Here is a 21,110-nt window from a genome sequence, read left to right on the forward strand (position 1 = left end):
TTCAATTATAACCCAAGCAGAACAAATAATAAATTACTTTTCAACAATTTCTATCCAGTGATATCATACCGACGAGTTCAATAGGATAGCGACGAATTATTTTGTACTATTTGGTCACTCGTTATGGTCCGCAATCAGTTGTCAGCGCTAGTTGGTTGGTTAACCTCTTGCGATGGAATGATGTGTCACGCACGTCGAGAATTTTTTGTCCCAAAGTTGCAATATTTTCTCAGTTTTAAGCATATTTAATTATAACCCAAGCAGAACAAATAATAAATTTATTACTTTTCAATAATTTCTATTCAGTGACATCATACCGACGAATTATTTTGTACGATTTGTTCACTCGTTATGGTCCGCAATCAGTTGTCAGTGCTAGTGGCTTGATTAAACTCTTGCGGTGGAATACTATTACACAGTCAATTAATTAAACGTGTCCAATCTGTTCTTTTAATCAATCTCTTGTTTTGCCATGAATTCCTTTCTTCGTTTCTTTCTCATTTATTCCTTGGTTAGCTGCTGTATCATTTCATCTCACTTTCTATACTTGTCTTCATCTGAAATACACCAATCTTGAGATCCACTTGTACATCTTTCTGTACTTTAACATTGTTCCTTGATCTCAACGCGTATCGTTCTTCTACTCTTTCTTTCTTCTTTCTTCTTGCTTGAAAGGAACCTTCCAATTCATCTGAATAAATTAAATTAAATTGAATTATAACCAAGCTAAGTATATACAACGTCCAGAAGGAATTCGAAAGAATAGATTTCTGAGATTTACGTCACACGCTCTTGAAAATCCAATTCGCTACAATGATCACGACTATGAAATACAGTGTGTTTAATAAAAAACGTGGACGCCATTTCTGTGAAAAAAATATTCTTTTTGTAAAAAATTTTGCACAAATTGAAAGTACACCCCTAAAATATTATTACGCACTCGATTATGTTCTGTCCAATCTCCACCGCTGGCGATTGTTGCTCGGACGCGACGAGACGTGCTTTTCACCAACTTTTCAACATACGAGACATGTAAAGATATCTATATTTCTCGAATTCGACAACTTGTGCGTGTCCGTTGTTAAGGCACGTGTCCCTCGCAGTCTGTGTTTCGTGATTGATCTAACATTTCCAATTGGATTGGCATCGGGGAACTGAGATGGCCAATCCAACATGCTAATATCATTTTTCCTTTTTTATTGCGTGCAAACGCGGCTTCGACGCTTGGAAGACTGTTGTTTTCTTCATTAAACCAACGTTTCCCTTTAAAATTCCTCTTCCGTACAATTTGATTATCATCTGAGCGACTAAATTGTTTGTTAAGACGCGTAAAATCCCAAATCCGTGAACAATTACAGCCCCAAGCACAAATTTTCATTGGATGTTTGACACTTCTTTGGACAATTGCGTTTTCGTGGACAGATCGGGCTCGTTTGACAAGATTTGAAAATGTTTGGTCAATCATGAATCACAGACTGCGAGGGACACATGTTCTAACCTGTGTCTTTATCTGTCTCGTATGCTGAAAAGTTGGTGAAAAGCATGTTTCGTCGGTGGATAGTGTTTTAGATGTTTCGTGAAAATTTTTTTATAAAAAAAGAATATTTCTTTTCAGAGAAACGCATCCTCGTTCTTATTAAACACACTGTACACTTCACCTCTGATTGTTAATCACAAATTGCTACTTTGAACATTCGCTGCGACGAACGATTAAATTCCCTCCAGCTTTTAATTGTTAATCACGATCAAGGATCATAGGTATTCTTATTTTAATAGGTTGTCAACATTCACCGTCAATTGGGTGATATTTTCCTTAACGATTGACTGTTGAAATTCTTTTTGCAGTGAGCTCAGACTCGTGTGTGTTTTCTTATTCGCAGTTGGGAAGTATCAATGAATAGTGAAGCAACACAGAGTGGCTACTGAAGGGTTTGAAAAAGTCATAACTTGTTCTATAACAGGTTATAGGCCATCCTTTGGAGATTAAAATAAATAAATAAATATTATTTATTTCCAAATAAAATAATAAAAAATTTTAAAAACATGTATTCGTAAAAGTTACTTTTATTTTATATCATTTAGTCTTTCAATCTGTATTAATGCCTGACGCAGCGAAATAATGTTGTTTATTATTGCTTGTTTATTTAAAACATTTTTAAGCCGTTCGAAACAAGTTTCCAATCGCGCATCAATATTTCGTTGCTCCGCAAATATCTTCCTCTGTATGGTTACAGAGTTTTAATTGGGAATCGTCGGAAAGTATAGAAAGATCGTTCGAATCGCGTCACTTTTGACTAGCTACATTGTACTAGACGTACAAATAAGTTTCAAAGCGTAATTGTTGGATAGTATTAATTTGCCTTAATTGTAAAAGCAGCTTGAAAATGACAAACAAGAGGGAATTTATTCGTCGCTGCACTCGGTGTGAGTTTCACAGCGGAAAAAGTGCTACGAAAGCATCGATTCGTTTTATTCTTGGAGATAATATCGTGTCTGAAAGCACGTGTGAGTTTTGGTTCGGACGGTTTAAAGAGGGTGATCTCGATGCTGGCGATCGTAAACGTAGCGGTGCCCCTGTGAAGATAATATAAACTGACGAGTCGCAAGCTCCGCTCGATGCCGATCGCTGCAAACAACAATTGCTGCGATCGGACCAAGAGATCGATCGAAAAGGTCCATTCGCTGGCAAAGGATCACGTCCTGAGAAATTGCTTCGTGACAACGCTAGGTCTCGCGTTGCTGCGTCGATCGAAGATGCGTTACGTACGCTTGATTGGAAAGTTTCGGGAACACACGACGTGCAGTCCAGACACGGCTCCTTCTGACTGTCCATCGTTCCGATCAGTGCAAAACGCTTCGTCCGACACACACTCTGAAACATTCGGAAGAAGCAGAGAAGCGGATTCGTGATTTCATCGCGTCTAAAGGTGACTCTTTCTTCACTGTTGGAACTCGTCAACTAACAACTGATGGCAAAAGACGATAGATAGTAAAGGAGAATACTTTAATGATCAAATGTAGTTTTGCTCGTTGGCGAGTAAAACTCGAATTTCCGAGAAGACGCTTTGAAACTTACTGGTACACCTAATCAGAAGATTGGTCGAATACCTGCTGCGCGACGTTCAGGTATGAAAGATGATCGTATTTCGCCTCGAAGGAGAATTTTGCCGAAGCATCGTCCATTGTCCGTGGTATTTATGTTAAAGATGCAAGAGAAAACGACGTTGCGAGCTTTTCGGAAAGTAAGAAGCTTTCGGTTGAAGGGGAAATTTAATTCGCGTGCAACGGAACAAAGAATATAAGTGTACGTACAGACTGCTTCTTTTCACAAAAAGATTATTATATTTATAGTTTTTATCATTCCTGATTCTTTTTAGGTTGTTGAAACAAAATGAGCTCTTACGCTATGAAGATTTGCAAAGATTCAAGTGCTTCAATGGATATATTTAATTTCATTTATATCAATTATGCACGAAAAATTATTTAAAACGTGTGTTTGTAAATAGCAGTTTCTCAGCTGCTCATTTGTGTTTTAAAATCGATTTATTATCCAAAAGAAGAAGAGCGAAAGTCTTATCTTAATGTTTTTAATATTCAGACATTTAAATATTCAGATACCAAATATATTGAAACTTTTACAATTTTGTCGCAATGATAACCTCGGGCTCGTTTTCAAACTGCATTCTTCACTTTAGTCTAAAATGTTTTTACAGAAGATTCTTTTTCATGACTGAGTATTTGTAAATTGAAGCCTCCTCCTTGCAACAATCTCCCAAAACCTGTACGTCTATTAAAATAATTTGAACAATATCAGAGAAAAATTTCAAAATTTCTCGCATCTTCCGAATCTAATATTCAACATCTACTAGAAAAGAGCGTACATCGTAAGTTGAGGCTTCAATCTTCAATTCCACTCTAGATTCAATCAAGAAGAAAATTTTTCAAAATGATAATTTAGCATGCAGTCGAGAGAGTGTCTTCACTTACTCGCTGCGTGATGTAATAAAATAAACGATGCGTTTTGAAAGTAGAGGCTTCAAGCTTCTTAAAGCGAGCCTAAGTTTGTCACTGCATGATCTCTCTTTTTTTTCCCCCTTTTTATAAAATTTTCATATTAACGAGAGTTTGTTGTACTTTTTCCCTTGGTAATTTTTCGCGTCTTTTCGCCAAACGAGCTAATTCTTTGCAAACAACTCTCATAGAGATCATGAGAAAAAATATCGCGAGTAAGTTTATCAGTTTGAGCTAAGTGGAAACGCTGGAGAGGAAGAACGTCACAGTTACCTGTGCGTTCGGACCTCTAATCCTTTCCATCCCTTAACCTCCTACACTGAAATGTCGTGCCACGCACGTCGAGAACTTTTTGTCCCAAAATTGCAATAGTCTCTCAGTTTTAAGTATATTTAAGTATAACCCAGGCAAAACAAATAATAAATTTGTTACTTTTGAATAATTTCTGTCCAGTGATATCATACCGACGAGCTCAAAAGAAAAAGAAAGCGACGAATTATTGTATATACGATTTGGTCACTCGTTATGGTCCGCGAACCAGTTGCCAGCGCAAGTGCTCGCCGAATTAAGTCAAACTCGGCGGCAGCTGACAGCAACAGGATTTGCTTCCGTTTATGAAAACGAGAGAGACGCGCAGATTTGCGGGATATCCGTCGTCGAGAAAGTACAGTCATCGAAATAATGTTAGGTTCGCCATATTTTTATAATGTAAAAGTGTGTTTGACACAATAGTTTTTATATTTTTATTTTTTATAAACGATTGATTCGTTTCGATGGAATTAATATTTAATGCACATATTTTAATTGGGTAATATAATTTTTATCGTAATTGATGATGTAACTGCGAAATAAATATGTTTTTTTATTAAAATTCAATCAAAGCTTGAGAAAAATGATAAAAAGCTTATCACAATACTATTAATGAAAAGAAAATCAAAAACATCGATATTTAGTTTTTGTCCTTCTTTGTGGATCACTTCAGGTGGCATAGAATCTATTAATTTGTATAAAGTTCTAATTCAGTTTCAGATTACGCCTCTGTTATTCCATTTTTAAGTTCACTGTTACAATATTGCTTTTCTTCCGTACTAAACATGAAATATGTTTCAAAATGTTCAAATTATCATAAAGTCTTGTATTTACCTTCCAAAGTATGTCGAAAGAATTGTTTAATGCTTCAGAATTGTTTAATGCATCACTACGAGCCCAAGATTTTTCTTTTTTATTGAAAATTTCTCAGCAAACAACGATTGCTCGCTCACATGATTCAAAAGCAAACAACTGACGCAACGTTGTTTCATCACGCACACAAACAAACGAATAACGAATATCGATTAATTTTTTTATCAAAAACAGAAAAAGCAACAAACAGTTTGGAGCTAACAGTGAATCTAACATTATTTCGGTGACTATAGCTCACAGGAGGAAGGTTCCCCTTTGGAGTCTGACGATGCCTTTGGATTCGGTGGAATCGGGTATTTCAAGTATGTCAAGGTTGTACGCAAGCTGGTAAAGTCTGCAGCATAATTATGCGCTATAAACTATTCAGCTGTCGTAAAACTATTTACCTATTAATTAGGTAAACTGCAGCGAGTAAATGTGTTCGCAGACACATCCCTCGCGACACTTTCGTGTCTTTCCCTTTTAACATTTTTTTCGTCGAATCCACGAATGAAACATCGTAGATTCGATAATTTTGCACGTACGGAAAATTGAGAAAGAGAAATATCACATTTTGGCACTATCGAAAGAAATTCCACTCACAGAGGACAGATTATCAGCCAACAGTATGAAAAGTGCCTAAATTTTTTCTTTCATTTTGTAATTTCTCTTCCTTCGAATTTTAAGTCTAATATATTTTATAATATATTTTATAATATTTTATAATATATTTTATAATATTATAATATTTTATGTATAATAAAATTTGAGCTATGAGTATTACAATATTTTTTAATACTCCGTTATTTTTCACACTTTTGACATTTTCATATATTTCATTTGCAGATATTCATATATCGATTATAGCAGAATACGCGTTGATTATTATAAAGATTACTGAAATGTCAAACGCGATTTAAATGTTAATTATTATATGTTGCGCCAGTTATTAATTCATTCGTATAATTAAATTTGTGATCAAGGGTTAATTGTTAATAATTAACTATTATACAAATGTTCGGGCCATTTTCTATAATTCTAATTGTCAGAATTATTTTGTACGAAAGACGTTACGCTTCTTGTCCACGCAAAGGAATTTATTATTTTATATTTAGATACGTTTGAATAAGGACAGCCGCAATTATTTACACCGCATCGTTAAGACATGTTCAAAAAGTTTCAAATCGATATTTTCAATAATATTTTAGTTTTATTTTATTTTATTTTAGAAATACTCGAACATCTAAATCATTTTAGATTATAATAATGAAATAAAAATTTGGGCGCACGTTGCAAATTAATTCACGTGTTAAATAATTGACCATTTTCCAAAACTAATTCTAAATGACAAACTGCAACAAGTATTTAAAAGAGAAATAGAACATGTTCATTGATTTTACAACACATAATATTGGGCCTGTTCACAACAGTTCTAATATTTTAACATTTATAATTAATATTTCTGCCAATAATTTAAAATTTATTTAAATTATGACTTAAAATTTATTTTAATTCAAAATTAAAAAATTATGCTAATTAAATTTACGACTTTAAATTTATTCAAATTACTTTTAAAAAAAGGCAAATGAAGCCCTTGTTATTGCAGATCTGTGCATTTTATTAATATTATATTATAGAATATTATAGAATATAAATAGAAAATTGCTCGTTTTATTATTTTAATGTCTACTGTCTATTATATTACATCCATCACTATTATTAATGCAGATGTCTGGATACTTGATATTTTTTCTCAGCATCTTCACATCTTCAAATTGTAAATTTTAAAAACCAACATTCTCCGTGCATCCTATGAGTCGCAAAACGCGGAAATTCTACTATATTATATTATAATATTATATACTCTACTATTATACTATAATATTATTTTACAGAATATGAATAGAAAATTGCTCTTTTTATTATTGTAACGTCTATCGTTTATTATATTACATCCATCACTATAATTAATGCGTGAATTAATTAGGTGTTTGGATACTTGATATTTTTTCACAGCATCTTCACACGTTCAAATTGTAAATTTTAAAAACAAACGTTCTCCGTGCATAGTTGTCGCAACGAAACGCGGAAATTAGTTTAACATATAAATAAATGATAATGCATTTGTCGCGCAAGTTCGCAGGAATTCCGGTCTCGGACAAACGTGAAACGAAATGGCGAAACGGCGACGATGCGTTAGCGTAGAATGGGAGGGGGCTGGTAATTAAGTACTGGAGGTTACATAATGAAGTGCGCCTTCAACGAACGACGATCGATTTCATTAATTATGCGAAATACCGTCGGCTGTGCTCCGGTTACAGGGTCGCGGTGAAAGCCTCTCGCGAAAGTGCTGCTACTAATTGTAAGGCGATGGAGAGAAAGAAAGAAAGCAGTGGGGGGTGGTTGGCGTTACGCTTAGAGAGGGGAGAACAGGGAAAAAGTAAGGGAGGGGGGAAAAATAAAGGTGGCGCGAGTGCTGTGAAAGTGAGAAGGGGACAGAGGAGAAAAAAGAAGGGGTTGGAGAGGCAACTCCGGTCGATTGAAACGAACGAAATGAAAACACATCCCCTAATTAACTTATTCGATCGAACCGTCTTAATTAATACGTATCGGGCGTACAAGCGCTGCGATTCAATTACGAGAAATCAACTTTCGTCACGGAGACTTTCACTACTGCTCAGAAGCTTTGAAACGATTTTACTTTCAAATACTCGGAGCAATTTTACTTTTAATATTTCATGGATTGTCGACGATATGTTTATATTATATGTATACAATGTAATTATACATTTTACGTATGTACATATATATATATATATACGTATAATGTATGTACATATAATATATATATATATATAATAATAATAATAATAATAATAAATATATTAACAAAGTTTTTGTATTTAATTTTGTATAGTGTGTATTTTGTATACGATATGTTTATATTTTATGTATACAATACAATTATACATTATACGTATATATGTATAATAATATATATGTATATGTGTGTAATAATGTATGTACATATAATATATAATATATATATAATATAATAATAATAAGAATAATAAATAATATTAACAAAGTTTTTGTATTTAATTTTGTATAGTGTGTATTATATTTAATTATATTTCAATAAAATAAAATATAATTAAAAATTAGTTCTTAAATAATAATCAAATAATTCCTAAAAAATAATCAGAAAATCTAATTAAATAATTCCTGTGCCACTTGAAACATTTTTCTGCAATATCAATAGTTTGACAGATAATTCGAATGGATCCATTCAAGTGGAATATTCTGAATAAAAGTAGGCAGACTGGAGATTAGTGCTGGAAATTTATTACATTTTTATTAAAAATTTATTAATAAACCTTATTGAATATTTTTATAGTGTCATATTACACATATTTTGTTTTTCCATTCCAAATGCATTTACATATTTTCTATTTGTACATTTTAACCCCAATGTTTGACGAGGAAAGTTCAATCGAAAGAAATCGTTTCACCTGATGTTCAAAGTTCATTAAAACGACGAAAACAAATCGTACATCAAGTTTCAGAGGATAATTGTAAAGTTGTGGCTATAATCTTCAAGTCCATTGCAGATTTAGCCGTGAAAAGAATTGTTCAGTGTTTTTGCTTACTGTAAGAATTTGTAATAGTATTTTCAAGAAGAGAACTTGCCAAGTGATGTAAAAATATCTTATTATTAGAGTAAAATGAACGGTGCATTTTGAAAATAGGAACTTCATGCTTCAAAACGAACCCAGGATTGTTGCACGATTTTGTTTTACAAAATCAGAGTTGGGCGATTAGTTTGTAATCGATAGTCAGTAATTTTTATATGACTGAGTGATCAATTTTGCGTTTTATTACGATCTTATTAATATGTCATTCCCTCACATTGCCATAACACGTTCAAAAATATGTTACTCACTCAAAGTTATGCTATTAAATGCACTCGATGCATGCAATTAAATGTTGTTGGAATTGCATTTTGAATAGATCCAAACTAGAAAGAATATATTTAACAGTATCTGTATCGTTGAATTTATAATAATTTGCTAAAGTCTATTATTGTCTGATATACAGGGTGGTCACTGAAAGACTGATATAAAACAAAAATAATTTTTACAAACACATGTTTTTAATATTTTTTATTTTATTTGAAAATATAATTAATGGATTTTTTCAATAATAAGTTTTTCAAAATTATGTGTAAAAACTACAAAAAGAAAGTAAATAAAAAATATTGAAAATGAACAATTTATGACTTTTTTTCAAATCCTTCAGTTTTTCAGTGGCCAACTTGTATCTTTGGTGTAAGAATAAATGCTATCGAAACGAAGAATCTCAAAATTTTGATCAAGTTTATCGTTAAAGTTAATTATCATCGAGTCATCGAGTCGAAAGATTGTGTCAGAAACGATTCAAGAATTACAGTTAATGGAAAATTTTTTGAATATTAATATAATATTTGCTGATAAAATTGTAAGATTGTGCACATTTCAAAACTATGCAAACAGCAAACATATAAAAGCTTTTACAAAATTTTATTGATAGAAATATCTATCAGAACTACTGTACAATCGTATAATCAAAAGTATAATCGTCTAATGATTAATGATTATTGAATTAATCATAACCTTTGATCACAATGATTTTGATTACTCCCATTATACATTAATTAGTGATTACTGATTATTTGATGATCAGCAATCACGATTGATATTCTGATTTCCACGTTAATCGCAATCGTTAATCGTTAATCATTAATCAGATTATTATTATACATTTTGCCCAACTCTCATCTGATTGATATAGGAGAAAATGCTAAGAAGGTTTAGATTAGATTTAGGTTTATAAATTGCTCTGTAATTTTAAGTTTGTTGGTCTTGTATCTGAAGAAAAAGATATTACGTATAATGTTAAGTGAAACGTTGAAATAAATAGAAAAAAGTAGTTTTAAAATTAGTAAAAATATCGTCCCGTCTTTAGCGACACTCACTTATATTCAGATACTAAATATTTAAACTGTTATAATTTTCTAAAATCGGAGTTCGTTTTAAAGCTTCAAGTCTCTACTTTCGAAATATATTGTTCATTTTGTTCTAAAATATTTTTACATTACGTAGAGGGTGGATGAGTGAATATTATATTTATAGTTCTACCATAGCACATGCAAAAATTTTTTTCACGACTGAATCTACGATGAACTTGAAAATTGAGCGTTTTTCGCTATTTTATTGATCTTTGAATATTACATCGGTGCCAAAGATTCAAGAAATCGTTGCATTCGTTTCCGCCCAATTTATTCAGAATTTAATAAATTTTGGTGAAAAAATTTAATAAATTGATGGAAAAAAAATCATACAGCAAATTTTGTGGCTTCGTTAGAAAGGAGAGGCTTTAGTCTTCAAATTCATTGTAGACAAACAATTTTTCAATGTTTCTACGTATCGCGACAATTTATATAGTATTGTCGAGAAGAAAAACATCTTCATTTTGTCATCTGCTATGCAGTTTAAAAACATATTTTTACATTTATTATTTACGATTTCTTTTCTAGCGCGAGTCAGTGTATTTTAGCATATTAGCACGAAAAAAATCAAGCGGTTGAGTAATTGGAAAAATTGTTAACAACAGAAAAGCACAATTCGAGATCGAGATCAAGTAAAATATAGCTGTAAAATATCGACTCTGTTGATTTTTTAAGGTCCTTGAAGCCAAAAATGAAACGAAACATTATTTCTTTCTTTTAAATGAACGATTTTAAATTTTTAAAAATTGAGTCACATGGAACTGCGTAACACAGATACAATAATCGTATATTTAGGAAAAACATGCAATATTGCGTTAAATACGTTCTCTCATTTTCATGAATTCTCAAACAAAAAGTTCGTGCCAAATATTTAGTTTGTCTACTATAATCTATAGCAGTAACTTATTGTTATAATTTCATTTGATAATTAAATTTTAACATTATATATTTATTTAATTTTTTAACATTTATTTTAAAATAAATTATATATTTTATTTACATTTTGAAACATTTTATATTTATTTATTGTTTTTTTATATATATTTATTTAATTTTTTAACATTTATTTTAAATAAATTATTTATTTTATTTATATTTTCAAACATTTTATATTTATTTATTGTTTCTACACATGTCTATTTAGGAGTGAGCATTGGTATAATTTGCAAAATTTAACGTAAACTCGTATCAACAAGTTAAAAGTTTTAACCCTAGACTCTTATTTTATTCAGAAAAATTTCTATCGATGCATTTTTTTTTCTTTGTACTTTATGAAAAAAATTGTTACACATCTAATGTGAAAAAATATGAACGTAACACTCAAATCAATGCCTGATTTTTCTCAATGTTATGCTAGATTATCGCGCTCACAATGTAAGGAGAAGAGGAGGAATTAATTTCTGTTAAAATAAAACTTTTCTTCGTGGAAATTAATAAACCTCTAGATGGAACATTCTCGAATTGGAATGAACTGCACTTGCTAAAACCAGAAAAAAATGTCGTATAATAACGTTAATGTTATACAATAACACTAAATATTAAAGTTTCCAACAATGAATCACATTCCAAACATCGAAAATGTATGGATGATTTAAATGAGTTTATATTTAATACAGTGAGTAAAGAATAATCAACTACATTGCGTACAACGATGCTTACTCTTCGAAATTATGCTGAACGATAACAAAAGACGCGCGTTAACGAGATCCTCCATTTTGTTTTCCTTTCCTTGGGAGAAAATGTCGATCTTGGTCGCAGCATTAGCGTCTGCAACATTCGTGGACGTAACAGCCTTTCAAAAAACATAAATAATTTATTTAAAAACGGTTGCTTATATTATTTCTTCATTTTTTAAATAATTATAATAAATTATTAATAATAATAAATTATCCAGTAAAAAATGGAGAAATTGTAGTTAAAAACGGAGTAAATTATAATTATTATTATGCTTACCTGAAACTTACTATAAACACCTGTGTATTAAATTACACGTAATTTTAATGTTGAACAAAAGAAAAGTTAATACTAAGAAAATTTTCAAATTATTTGCAATAGACAAGTTGATACAAAAAAAATTGAAAGTGTTATATATTCATTCACAAATTTCTTTTTATTTAAGAAAAATGTAACAACATTGACAATTTTTTTTTATTATTATATTTATTTTTTTGTATTAAGGGGACAGAACAGTTTGACGGGCCTAAAATTTACGAATACTTTGGAGGGCTAGTAAAACAAAAGTACATATTTGTTTGACATGAGCTTCTGTGGTTTATTTTAACACATTATGAACTATAAAAAGCAACATTAAAAAAGAAAAAAAGAGGACTTATTTAACTTTTTTTTACATTGCCTATCAATGTGCATAATTCCAGCCAAACAGGATTAGTTGCAACAGAAAGATGAAGAAAGTTTGAAAGTAAACAATATTCTCTAGGGATTGACGATCCAACATTTTCATTCCTGTGAAAATTATGAAAATAACAGCTATTTGTTTTTGATGTATCGAATTTGTGCCAAAAATTTCTAGTTTTTTGTTTACATTTTTCGAAATTGTAGAAAATTAAAAAATGTTCGATCGTCGATCCTTAGTAAATGTTACACTAAAGTTACGTACCAAGTTTCACAGTGATCGGTTGGTTAGATTCCTAATATCTTGCACACCGTTTCTAAAACTCTAATTTCGAGGAAAACGCATTTAAAGTTTCACAACGTCATTTTTCATACATATCCTTTAGTTACTTTTTTTTACTTATATATCGCGGCTCACACTTTTTACAAATTCACAACTAAATTGAATCCAAGTCCCTTAATATTCGATTCACCAAAAGCAGTATTTGAATCACACGATTTACACTTTGTGTAATACTGCTTGAAGTTGTAAACAGTGATACAAATTCAATTACTCTGTATCCGCGGATTTATTATTATACCAAAATAAGTCGTTTTGTATCTTATTTCTAAGACTTTAAACTACTATTTGAAACAAAACAAAAGAAAAGTCGATTTTTTCAAAATTTCAAACTGTCCTGATCACTTAAATTATATTATTTATTATATTAAAGTTTAGTACTTCTGAAAGAAACGTCAGTCGGCTCTTTGAAATTCACAGCAGCCCCCATTTTCTTGATTTTCAGGGGAATCCTGACAATTTCAAGTATTTCTGGTAAACACGAGCGTTCCAGCGACTCGAAACGGAACGAATGAAACGAATAGCGCGTTGATTGCGGTATTAATGGATGTTGATTTACAACGAGAAAGAGTGAGGTCGTCGAGTCGAGGTTATTAAGAAGCGTAATATTAATGACGTTGACGATCTATCATGACAGAGGACGGAAGAATAAAGGCGCCATCCTGAGCGAGCTAATTATATCGCGACGACGCGGCAGGAAGCTGTGATTCATGACAGATTCGAAGCCTACTTTAGCCAAGAACATCTCGAGGAGAATGCCTGTAACGCGAGACTTTAATTATCAAAGGGATCAGCTTTCCCAGAGATATATACTCGTCCTTTCCTTTCGTCGTGAAAATTTCATCAGATCCCCGCCGGTGATTTATAAGACGTGACGAAGAATTTGATCCCGATACACCGTGTTAATTAACGCGTTGGTCGGGCTACCACTGGACTAAAGTATAAAAGTCAAAAAAGTATTTCACTCGAGTCTCCGGAGAAACAGACCGTTGAAAGTTTTTATCCAATTTACGATCAAATGTTATATTTGTATTTTTTTTTTTTTTTTTTAGTTAGAAAATGACGTGCGGAATATTATGGACAAAAGTATTTGCACACTCGATGAAAAATTGTCGATATTCTTAACTCTGAAACGAAAATCGTAAAGACGAGACTTTCAAAATTATTTCGTCATTGAACGAACATGTTACGCAATTTAACAGAAAGTATAATTTTCGAATCACACGAGATTGTATGGCAAATTGGGAGTGGCCATTGGAAAAAGATCGGACAAGAGTCGGAGAGCTGAACAAAATTCTATAGACGCAAACTTTTGTTTCTCTCCATTTTTCACGATCGACGAACGCTTAGACCGTGTCACCGTTACGTAGCAATAGTATCGCGTAAGAGGATTAGTCCCTGGCGAGCTGTTCATGCACCGTATTTCCTTGCGAACAAACACTGCTAGAGCATCACTCGATCGAACAACGAAAACTCGAACAGCGCGAACTCGCGAATCGCCAATTGTCGACTATCTCTCGAAACAGAGTTTTTTTTTTTTCAGCTTCCTCTTCGAACTTCGTTCCGCAAAATAATCGAGATTGTTCTGTTGAGCAGCTCTCCGCCAGATCCCGCGCGAGTAGTTTTCGAACGATCAACAATTGGAAATTGTCAGCCTTTCATTGACTCGCGCTAGTTTTGAAGAGGGAAAGCCAGCCTTGCCTTAAACAAACAATTTGTCGAATTTATAAAATAAATCGGTTTACAAAGTTAGTGAAACAGCGATTAACGCCCTTGGCCAGTGTGTGGACAGTTAATTTACGTACTATAAAAAGATTCTGAAATATAAACTTGATTTCTTCACGTGTTATTTTTTCGCTTACCAGAAATAAAATGAAATTAAATTAACCACTTGCGCTGGCAACTGATTGCGGACCATAACGAGTGACCCCAAACTGTATACAGTAGTTGCTTTCTTTCTAAACTCATCGGTATGATATCACTGGATAGAAATGATATTTTGTATGTATGTATATATTTTTATTTCGGCCTCTTTGGCCTTGAAATTGACATTGCACATTTCGCATTGCATTTATCCTAGCTTTTACATGTATAATTATAATATTTACATAATATTTTTGTATCCTATTTTGCCTTATCCTATACTTATATTTATCTTAACTATGCTATTCTTTTGCTAGTCTACTTGAATATCTTAACCTAATTCTTTCATTTTATTTCATGTTTATTCTGTTGCTCTCTTCTTTTTAGACCTGCTTTATTTCTTCTTTCTCTTCTCCTTGTCTCTCTTTATCTTTATTTCTCTTTTCTATTTGCCTAAACCATTTTTCTGCTTCTTTCCCACCTTCTTCACTCAGTATCTCTTCCAGACTTGCATTTGGTGTCTCCATCTCTTTACAGTCTCTCCAATGCTCTAATGTTCCCTCCCCATCCTCGCCCAAAATTTACTTCCATTAGGGTACCGCATCTTGCTCTGGCTATCACCTTCTGCTCTCCATTTTTCCTTCTCCTGTTGCCAGATACTTATACTTCCAATTGCATCTCGTCTTCTGAATTCTATTCCACTGTCTTTGTCTTTGTATTTCCGCTTCTCTTTTCCTTAGCATTTTCCCTACTGATTCCCCTTCTCTTCACAATTGTTCTACTCCTATCTGGCTAAAACCACATGTTTTGAGGTGATCTTGTCTTTCCCTTATTCTTTCTTGGTTCCCTTTTCCTGCTTTCCTTTCTTTTATGCATCCTTTGATTATTCCTCTCTTTCTCTTTCTATCCTTCCTTCATACTCTACCGTCCTTTTTGCCAAACTAATCTTTAGTTTCTCTCTTTTCGTTTCCTCCATGATTATATAGTTTGGTATCCTGATGTCCAGACCAAGCGTCCATTTAATATATTTTCTCTGCATTCTCTCTAATTCCGCTTTTTCCATCCATCCCCATACTTCTGCTCCATAGGCCAGGATTCCCACAACTAGACTGTCGAATATCTTCATTCTCTTCCCATAATTGTTTCTAAACATTCTCTCTCCTATTCCCCATGCATGCCTCATTACCACATTCGCTTTCTTTGCCACATATTTTATGTGTTCATTGTACTTGCCGTTACTCTTAAGTCGGTACCCCAGATATGTGAATTCTGTAACCTGTTCTATTGCCTTACCTTTCCAATTCCATGTCTCTTTCTTTTTCCTTCCCCCTCCTTTCCCAAACACTATCATCTTAGACTTGCTCTCATTTAGTATCATCTTTTTCCTGTCTAGATATTTCTCCAGCCTTCTCATCATTTCCTTCAGCTCTTTTTCTTCGTTTGCCAGTAGGACTGTGTCGTCTGCGTATGAGAGTGTCCAAAACTTTTCTTTTTCTACTACTTCCCCCTTTTTTGTCCCTTTTTAAACTCTTCTTCTATGTCCGCTATGAAAATCGTAAATAGTGTGGGGCTGAGTGGATAACCTTGTCTCACTCCTTCTTCTGTCCATTTCTTCACCCACCTTGAACTTTATTCCTTGTCTCTGTGTATATTTCTCTTGTTCTATTCACTAAGCCTTTACTAATACCTGCCTTTTCCTGACTATTTTATCGAAGGCCGCCCTAGATCTATGAAAAATGCATATAGCTTTCCATTCTTCTTCTCTATTGCTTTCTCTGTCACGTGTTGTAATATGTATATGTTATCCATTGTTCCCCTTCCCTTTCTGAAACCTGCTTGGGTATCCGGCAGTATCTTTTTTGTTTCGATCTGTTTCTTGATTCTATCATTTAGTGTCATTGCATATATTTTACATGCTGTACTGAACAATGTCACACCTCTATGGTTTTCTACCGCTTCCCGGTCCCCTTTTTTATATATGGGTGAAATTATTCCGGCATCCCTTCTCCTTCCCAGACCTTTTTGACTAGCTCCATCATTTTTTGCTTCGTCTCCCTTTTTAAGTATTTCCATGCAGAAATGATATTTTGTTTTACTTAAATACAGGGTGTTCCACGTAACACTTTTCACGATTTTTCAAGTAGATAATCTGACAAAGAAATGTTTTCAACAAAAGTTGATCAGTTTGACTATACAGTGCAATAAAAAAATTTCAAACAATTTTTTTTCGATAATTGTCAAGGTCATCTTCGTTTCTTTTAGATGGTACTTTATATTTTTGACATGGTATTATGGCTCGTATCTAGACGAATTCAACCTAATATACCATGATCTTTGAATGATCTTGAAGGCAAAGAGATGAAAATTTCAACAAAAAATGGCAATCAGCATAAATGGATGACAATAACTTGTGTTTATTATTAAGACTCGAAATTACATTCAATTTATGAACCTTGACTAACTGAAGGGAAACGATTTCGTGAAAAATTCACAACAAATGTTCGAATTGAAATCCATTTTATTGTAAGCACAATTCCGCTCCACGTAGTAAGTTTGTATTGGTTGCTCTTACGATACTGTCGTAGCAAACTTCTTCGCTGCTTTAAATGTTCTATATTTTCTATTGGAACAGTATAAATATTTACTCAAGGTTCCTGAATTGAATGTAATTTCGAGTCTTAATAATGAACACAAGTTATTGTCACCCATTCATGCTGATTGTCATTTTTTGTTGAAATTTTCATTCCTTTGCCTTCAAGATCATCTGAAGGTTATGTTATATAACTAGGTCGTTGAATTCGTCTAGATACGAGCTACAATACTACCAAGACAGAAATATAATGTGCCATTTAAGAAAACGAAGGTGACCTTGACAATTATTGAAAAAAAAAAAAAAATTTTTTTTTTAAACTTTTTTGTTACACTGTATAGCCAATAGAAAACTGATCAAGTTTTGTGTGAAACATTTTTTTGTCAGATTATCGCAAGTACTTGAAAAATCGTGAAAGGTGTTACACGCGGCAGTCACACTTAAATGTGTACACTTAAAACTGAGAAAATATTACAATTTTGGAGCAAAAATTTCTCGACGTGCGTGACACGTCATTCCATCGCAAGAGGTTAACCAAACCACTTGCGCTGACAACTGATTGCGGACCATAACGAGTGACCAAATCGTACAAAATAATTCGTCGCTTTCCTTTTGAACTCGTCGGTATGATATCACTGGATAGAAATTGTTGAAAAGTAATTTATTATTTGTTCTGCTTGAGTTATAATTAAATATACTTAAAACTGAGAAAATATTACAATTTTGGAGCAAAAACTTCTCGACGTGCGTGACACGTCATTCCATCGCAAGAGGTTAACCAAACCACTTGCGCTGACAACTGATTGCGGACCATAACGAGTGACCAAATCGTACAAAATAATTCGTCGCTTTCCTTTTGAACTCGTCGGTATGATGTCACTGGATAGAAATTATTGAGAAATAGTAAATTTATTATTTGTTCTACTTCAATATAGTTAAAACTGAGAAAATATTACAATTTTGGAGCAGAAACTTCTCGACGTGCTTGGCACGTCATTCCAGCGCAAGAGGTTAAACTGAAATTAAAAATTCGCCCCTGAACGTGAGTCAAGAGTTGTTTGAAAATTCTCGACTAATCGGGCCTCTTCTCTTTCCAGAACCCGGTGGCGACAGCCTTCGAGATCTTCTGGATGATCTTCGAGCCGATCCTGTTCGGCTTGACGGGCGCCCAAATCAAGATCGACGAGCTCGAGAGTAAAACGGTGTACCTGGGGCTGAGCTGCCTGCTGGTGGCCATCTTGATTCGCATGGCGGTAACGGTGCTGGTCGGGATCGGCTCGAAGCTCAATCTGAAGGAGAAGGTGTTCATCGCTCTGTCCTGGATGGCCAAGGCGACCGTGCAGGCCGCCCTCGCGCCCACTGCCCTCGACAAGGTGAACCCGAACGACCCGGAACAGGTGTACTACGCGGAGATCGTGGTGACGATGTGCGTCCTGTCGATTCTCCTCACCGCCCCCACCGGCGCCATCCTCATCACCCTGTCGGGGCCGAAACTCTTGACGAAAACCACGACGCCCGCGTCGCCACCCGAGGGCTGGAAGGCACGCAGACCCTCGATTCGAGACATCTCCATCATCAACGAGGACCCAGACCTCGAGGAGACCGCGAACGAGAGGAAGCCCTGAGGACGTGACCCTCCCCTCTCCCCCACCCCCTACAGCTGGCAATCTTCTAACAGCTCACGTCGCGAATTTACATTTCCTTTCGTTTCGTATTTTATTCCTAACGTTACTTTGCGCGTCCGTTAAGTTCCTGACACCGGGGGATCGAGGGTGAGGTTCGTTTCCCTTGACGAGATCCTGCGAACCGTGTACGTGTATGTGTATGTCTAACTAGGCGTATTTGTGTGTGTGTGTGTGGGTGTGTGCGTGCGTGGTTGTATGCAGATCGAAACGACACGAATTGGCTCGACAAGAACCAACGTTTCTTCGTTCATACGATACTGGATATATATATTCGTAAAGTGCGCGCTCTTCTGAATAGATTCTACTCGGTCTACACCGACTCTACACCGTCGGCTGTTCAAATCGACGAAACGTTTTCATTTCTTCGAGCTTCGTTCCTCGAGATTCCAATTCGGTTCGAAACGTGGACGATTATTTTACGGTCGAGGGACCAAGACTTTCGTTACTTTGGAATTTCGAGGCAAGCTTCGGACCTGTAGAGATGAAAAATCTTCGTTGGTTTTTTTTTAGATCGTTCCTATCGTTTGTGAGAATTCTGATTTCTCGATAACGCATAAAAAAACTGCTTCGTTCAAAGAGAATGAGTTTTTAATGTTAGATGATATTAGAGTTAGAAATTGAAAAGTGGACAAAAGGCAAATATATTTTATATTGTTTCGACTTGCGAACAGTATACCCTTGTTGTTATTAAAACAATTGCCTAGATATTGAAATAATGTTATTGTTATTGTTACAAGATACCTTTGTTGTTACTAAAATTTAGAAAATTAGAAAATTATGAAAATCAAGTTATAATAGACAATAGTATGATCATAGACAATAGAGTTAGAAATTAAACAAATGGACATAAGGCAAGCGTTTTGTATTGTTTCAATTTGTGAAACAGTGTATCTTTGTTACTTTTATGAGATACCTTTTGTTATTATTCAAACAAAAGAGAAATGATGCTGAGGTAATATGATAATGAGAAGAGCGTAGATGTTAAATATTTCCTCTTTAATCTATATAATATTATATAATATTATCTAACGGAGGGATTTTTAAATTCAACACCCAATGAATTCAAAACTGAAATTGAACTTTTCCATTTTTTTTTTCTCTCTTTTTCTCTTTATTAGCACACGTAATGGAACATCCGTCTTCAGAACTATGAGCTAAAATCTCAACTAGCAGTAATTCAACGTTCTGAAGATGAGAAATCTTGTTAAAAAAAAAACACGCGTGCACAAGATTGGCCAAAGTGAAGGACATTGCGCCATTTTCAAAATTCGAACTTTAGATCTGCCTGTGTTAAAAGTCCCTCGAGTCCAACATCGTGGACAAGTTACTTTAGCGATAATAATAATAATAATAGAGATATTTAGCGAGCCAACTATCCAACATTTTGTACGCATAGTCTAAGTAACATAATCGATATGTCTAAAGAAACGTAAGAGAAACGGAGCAAAGACTGCGTTGCGATTTGAAAGGGCTGATCGTTGGTGAAAACTTGGACAATTCGGGAGTCTTGTTGCTCGTTAGAAATAGTTTCGTAAGACTCGAGGATTCTAGTTTGACCGACGTTTGCAAAGTTTTGTGAAAGGACTATTCGCCTTCTTACGCATAATAACAACTAGACTGCGGATTTTTAGGCGAAATCATGTTTCTGGGGGAATAATTTTCAAAGTAGACAGCGGTTTGTTTCATTTGTCAAACATTATTATTATTATATTTATGTTGTATTATAAATATTATTATATTTGTATTATGATATAATATAATCTTTTCATGTTATATTATATAATGTAATATATGTATTTTCGATATTTTATATGTTTCCACTATACGCTATCACGTCTCTGAATTTAATTCTCAATTGTTTGTATCTTTAAATTATCTATAAATGCGTAAAAATCCGCAGACTAATAATTTAGAATATTCTTCTGCAGTAGGTATACATACGTGCAACTATTCCAAACATTATTAGATTCTTGCGACGTTCATTTCTCAATAAGTTTATCTACAGATTCATCGAGCGGAAAAATCACAAAAGTGTTTAGCTTTTTTTTTTTTCAGTCACTT

At 33.7% G+C, this 21,110-nt stretch overlaps 1 protein-coding gene across 1 annotated transcript in view; it reads left to right on the plus strand.

Moving 5' to 3' along the window:
• Positions 1–20,751, plus strand: part of LOC122535116 (sodium/hydrogen exchanger 9B2-like) — a 147,927-nt gene extending 127,176 nt beyond the window's left edge. The window contains exon 5 of the mRNA XM_043666344.1: positions 18,462–20,751. Coding sequence (XP_043522279.1) covers positions 18,462–18,989 — 528 coding nt within the window. The 3' untranslated portion in view covers positions 18,990–20,751. The remainder of the gene's footprint in view (positions 1–18,461) is intronic.
• Positions 20,752–21,110: the final 359 nt, after the last annotated feature.

This window comes from Frieseomelitta varia, unplaced genomic scaffold, assembly GCF_011392965.1.
Source record: "Frieseomelitta varia isolate USP_RPSP 00005682 unplaced genomic scaffold, Fvar_1.2 scaffold_150, whole genome shotgun sequence".
NCBI lineage: Eukaryota > Metazoa > Arthropoda > Insecta > Hymenoptera > Apidae > Frieseomelitta > Frieseomelitta varia.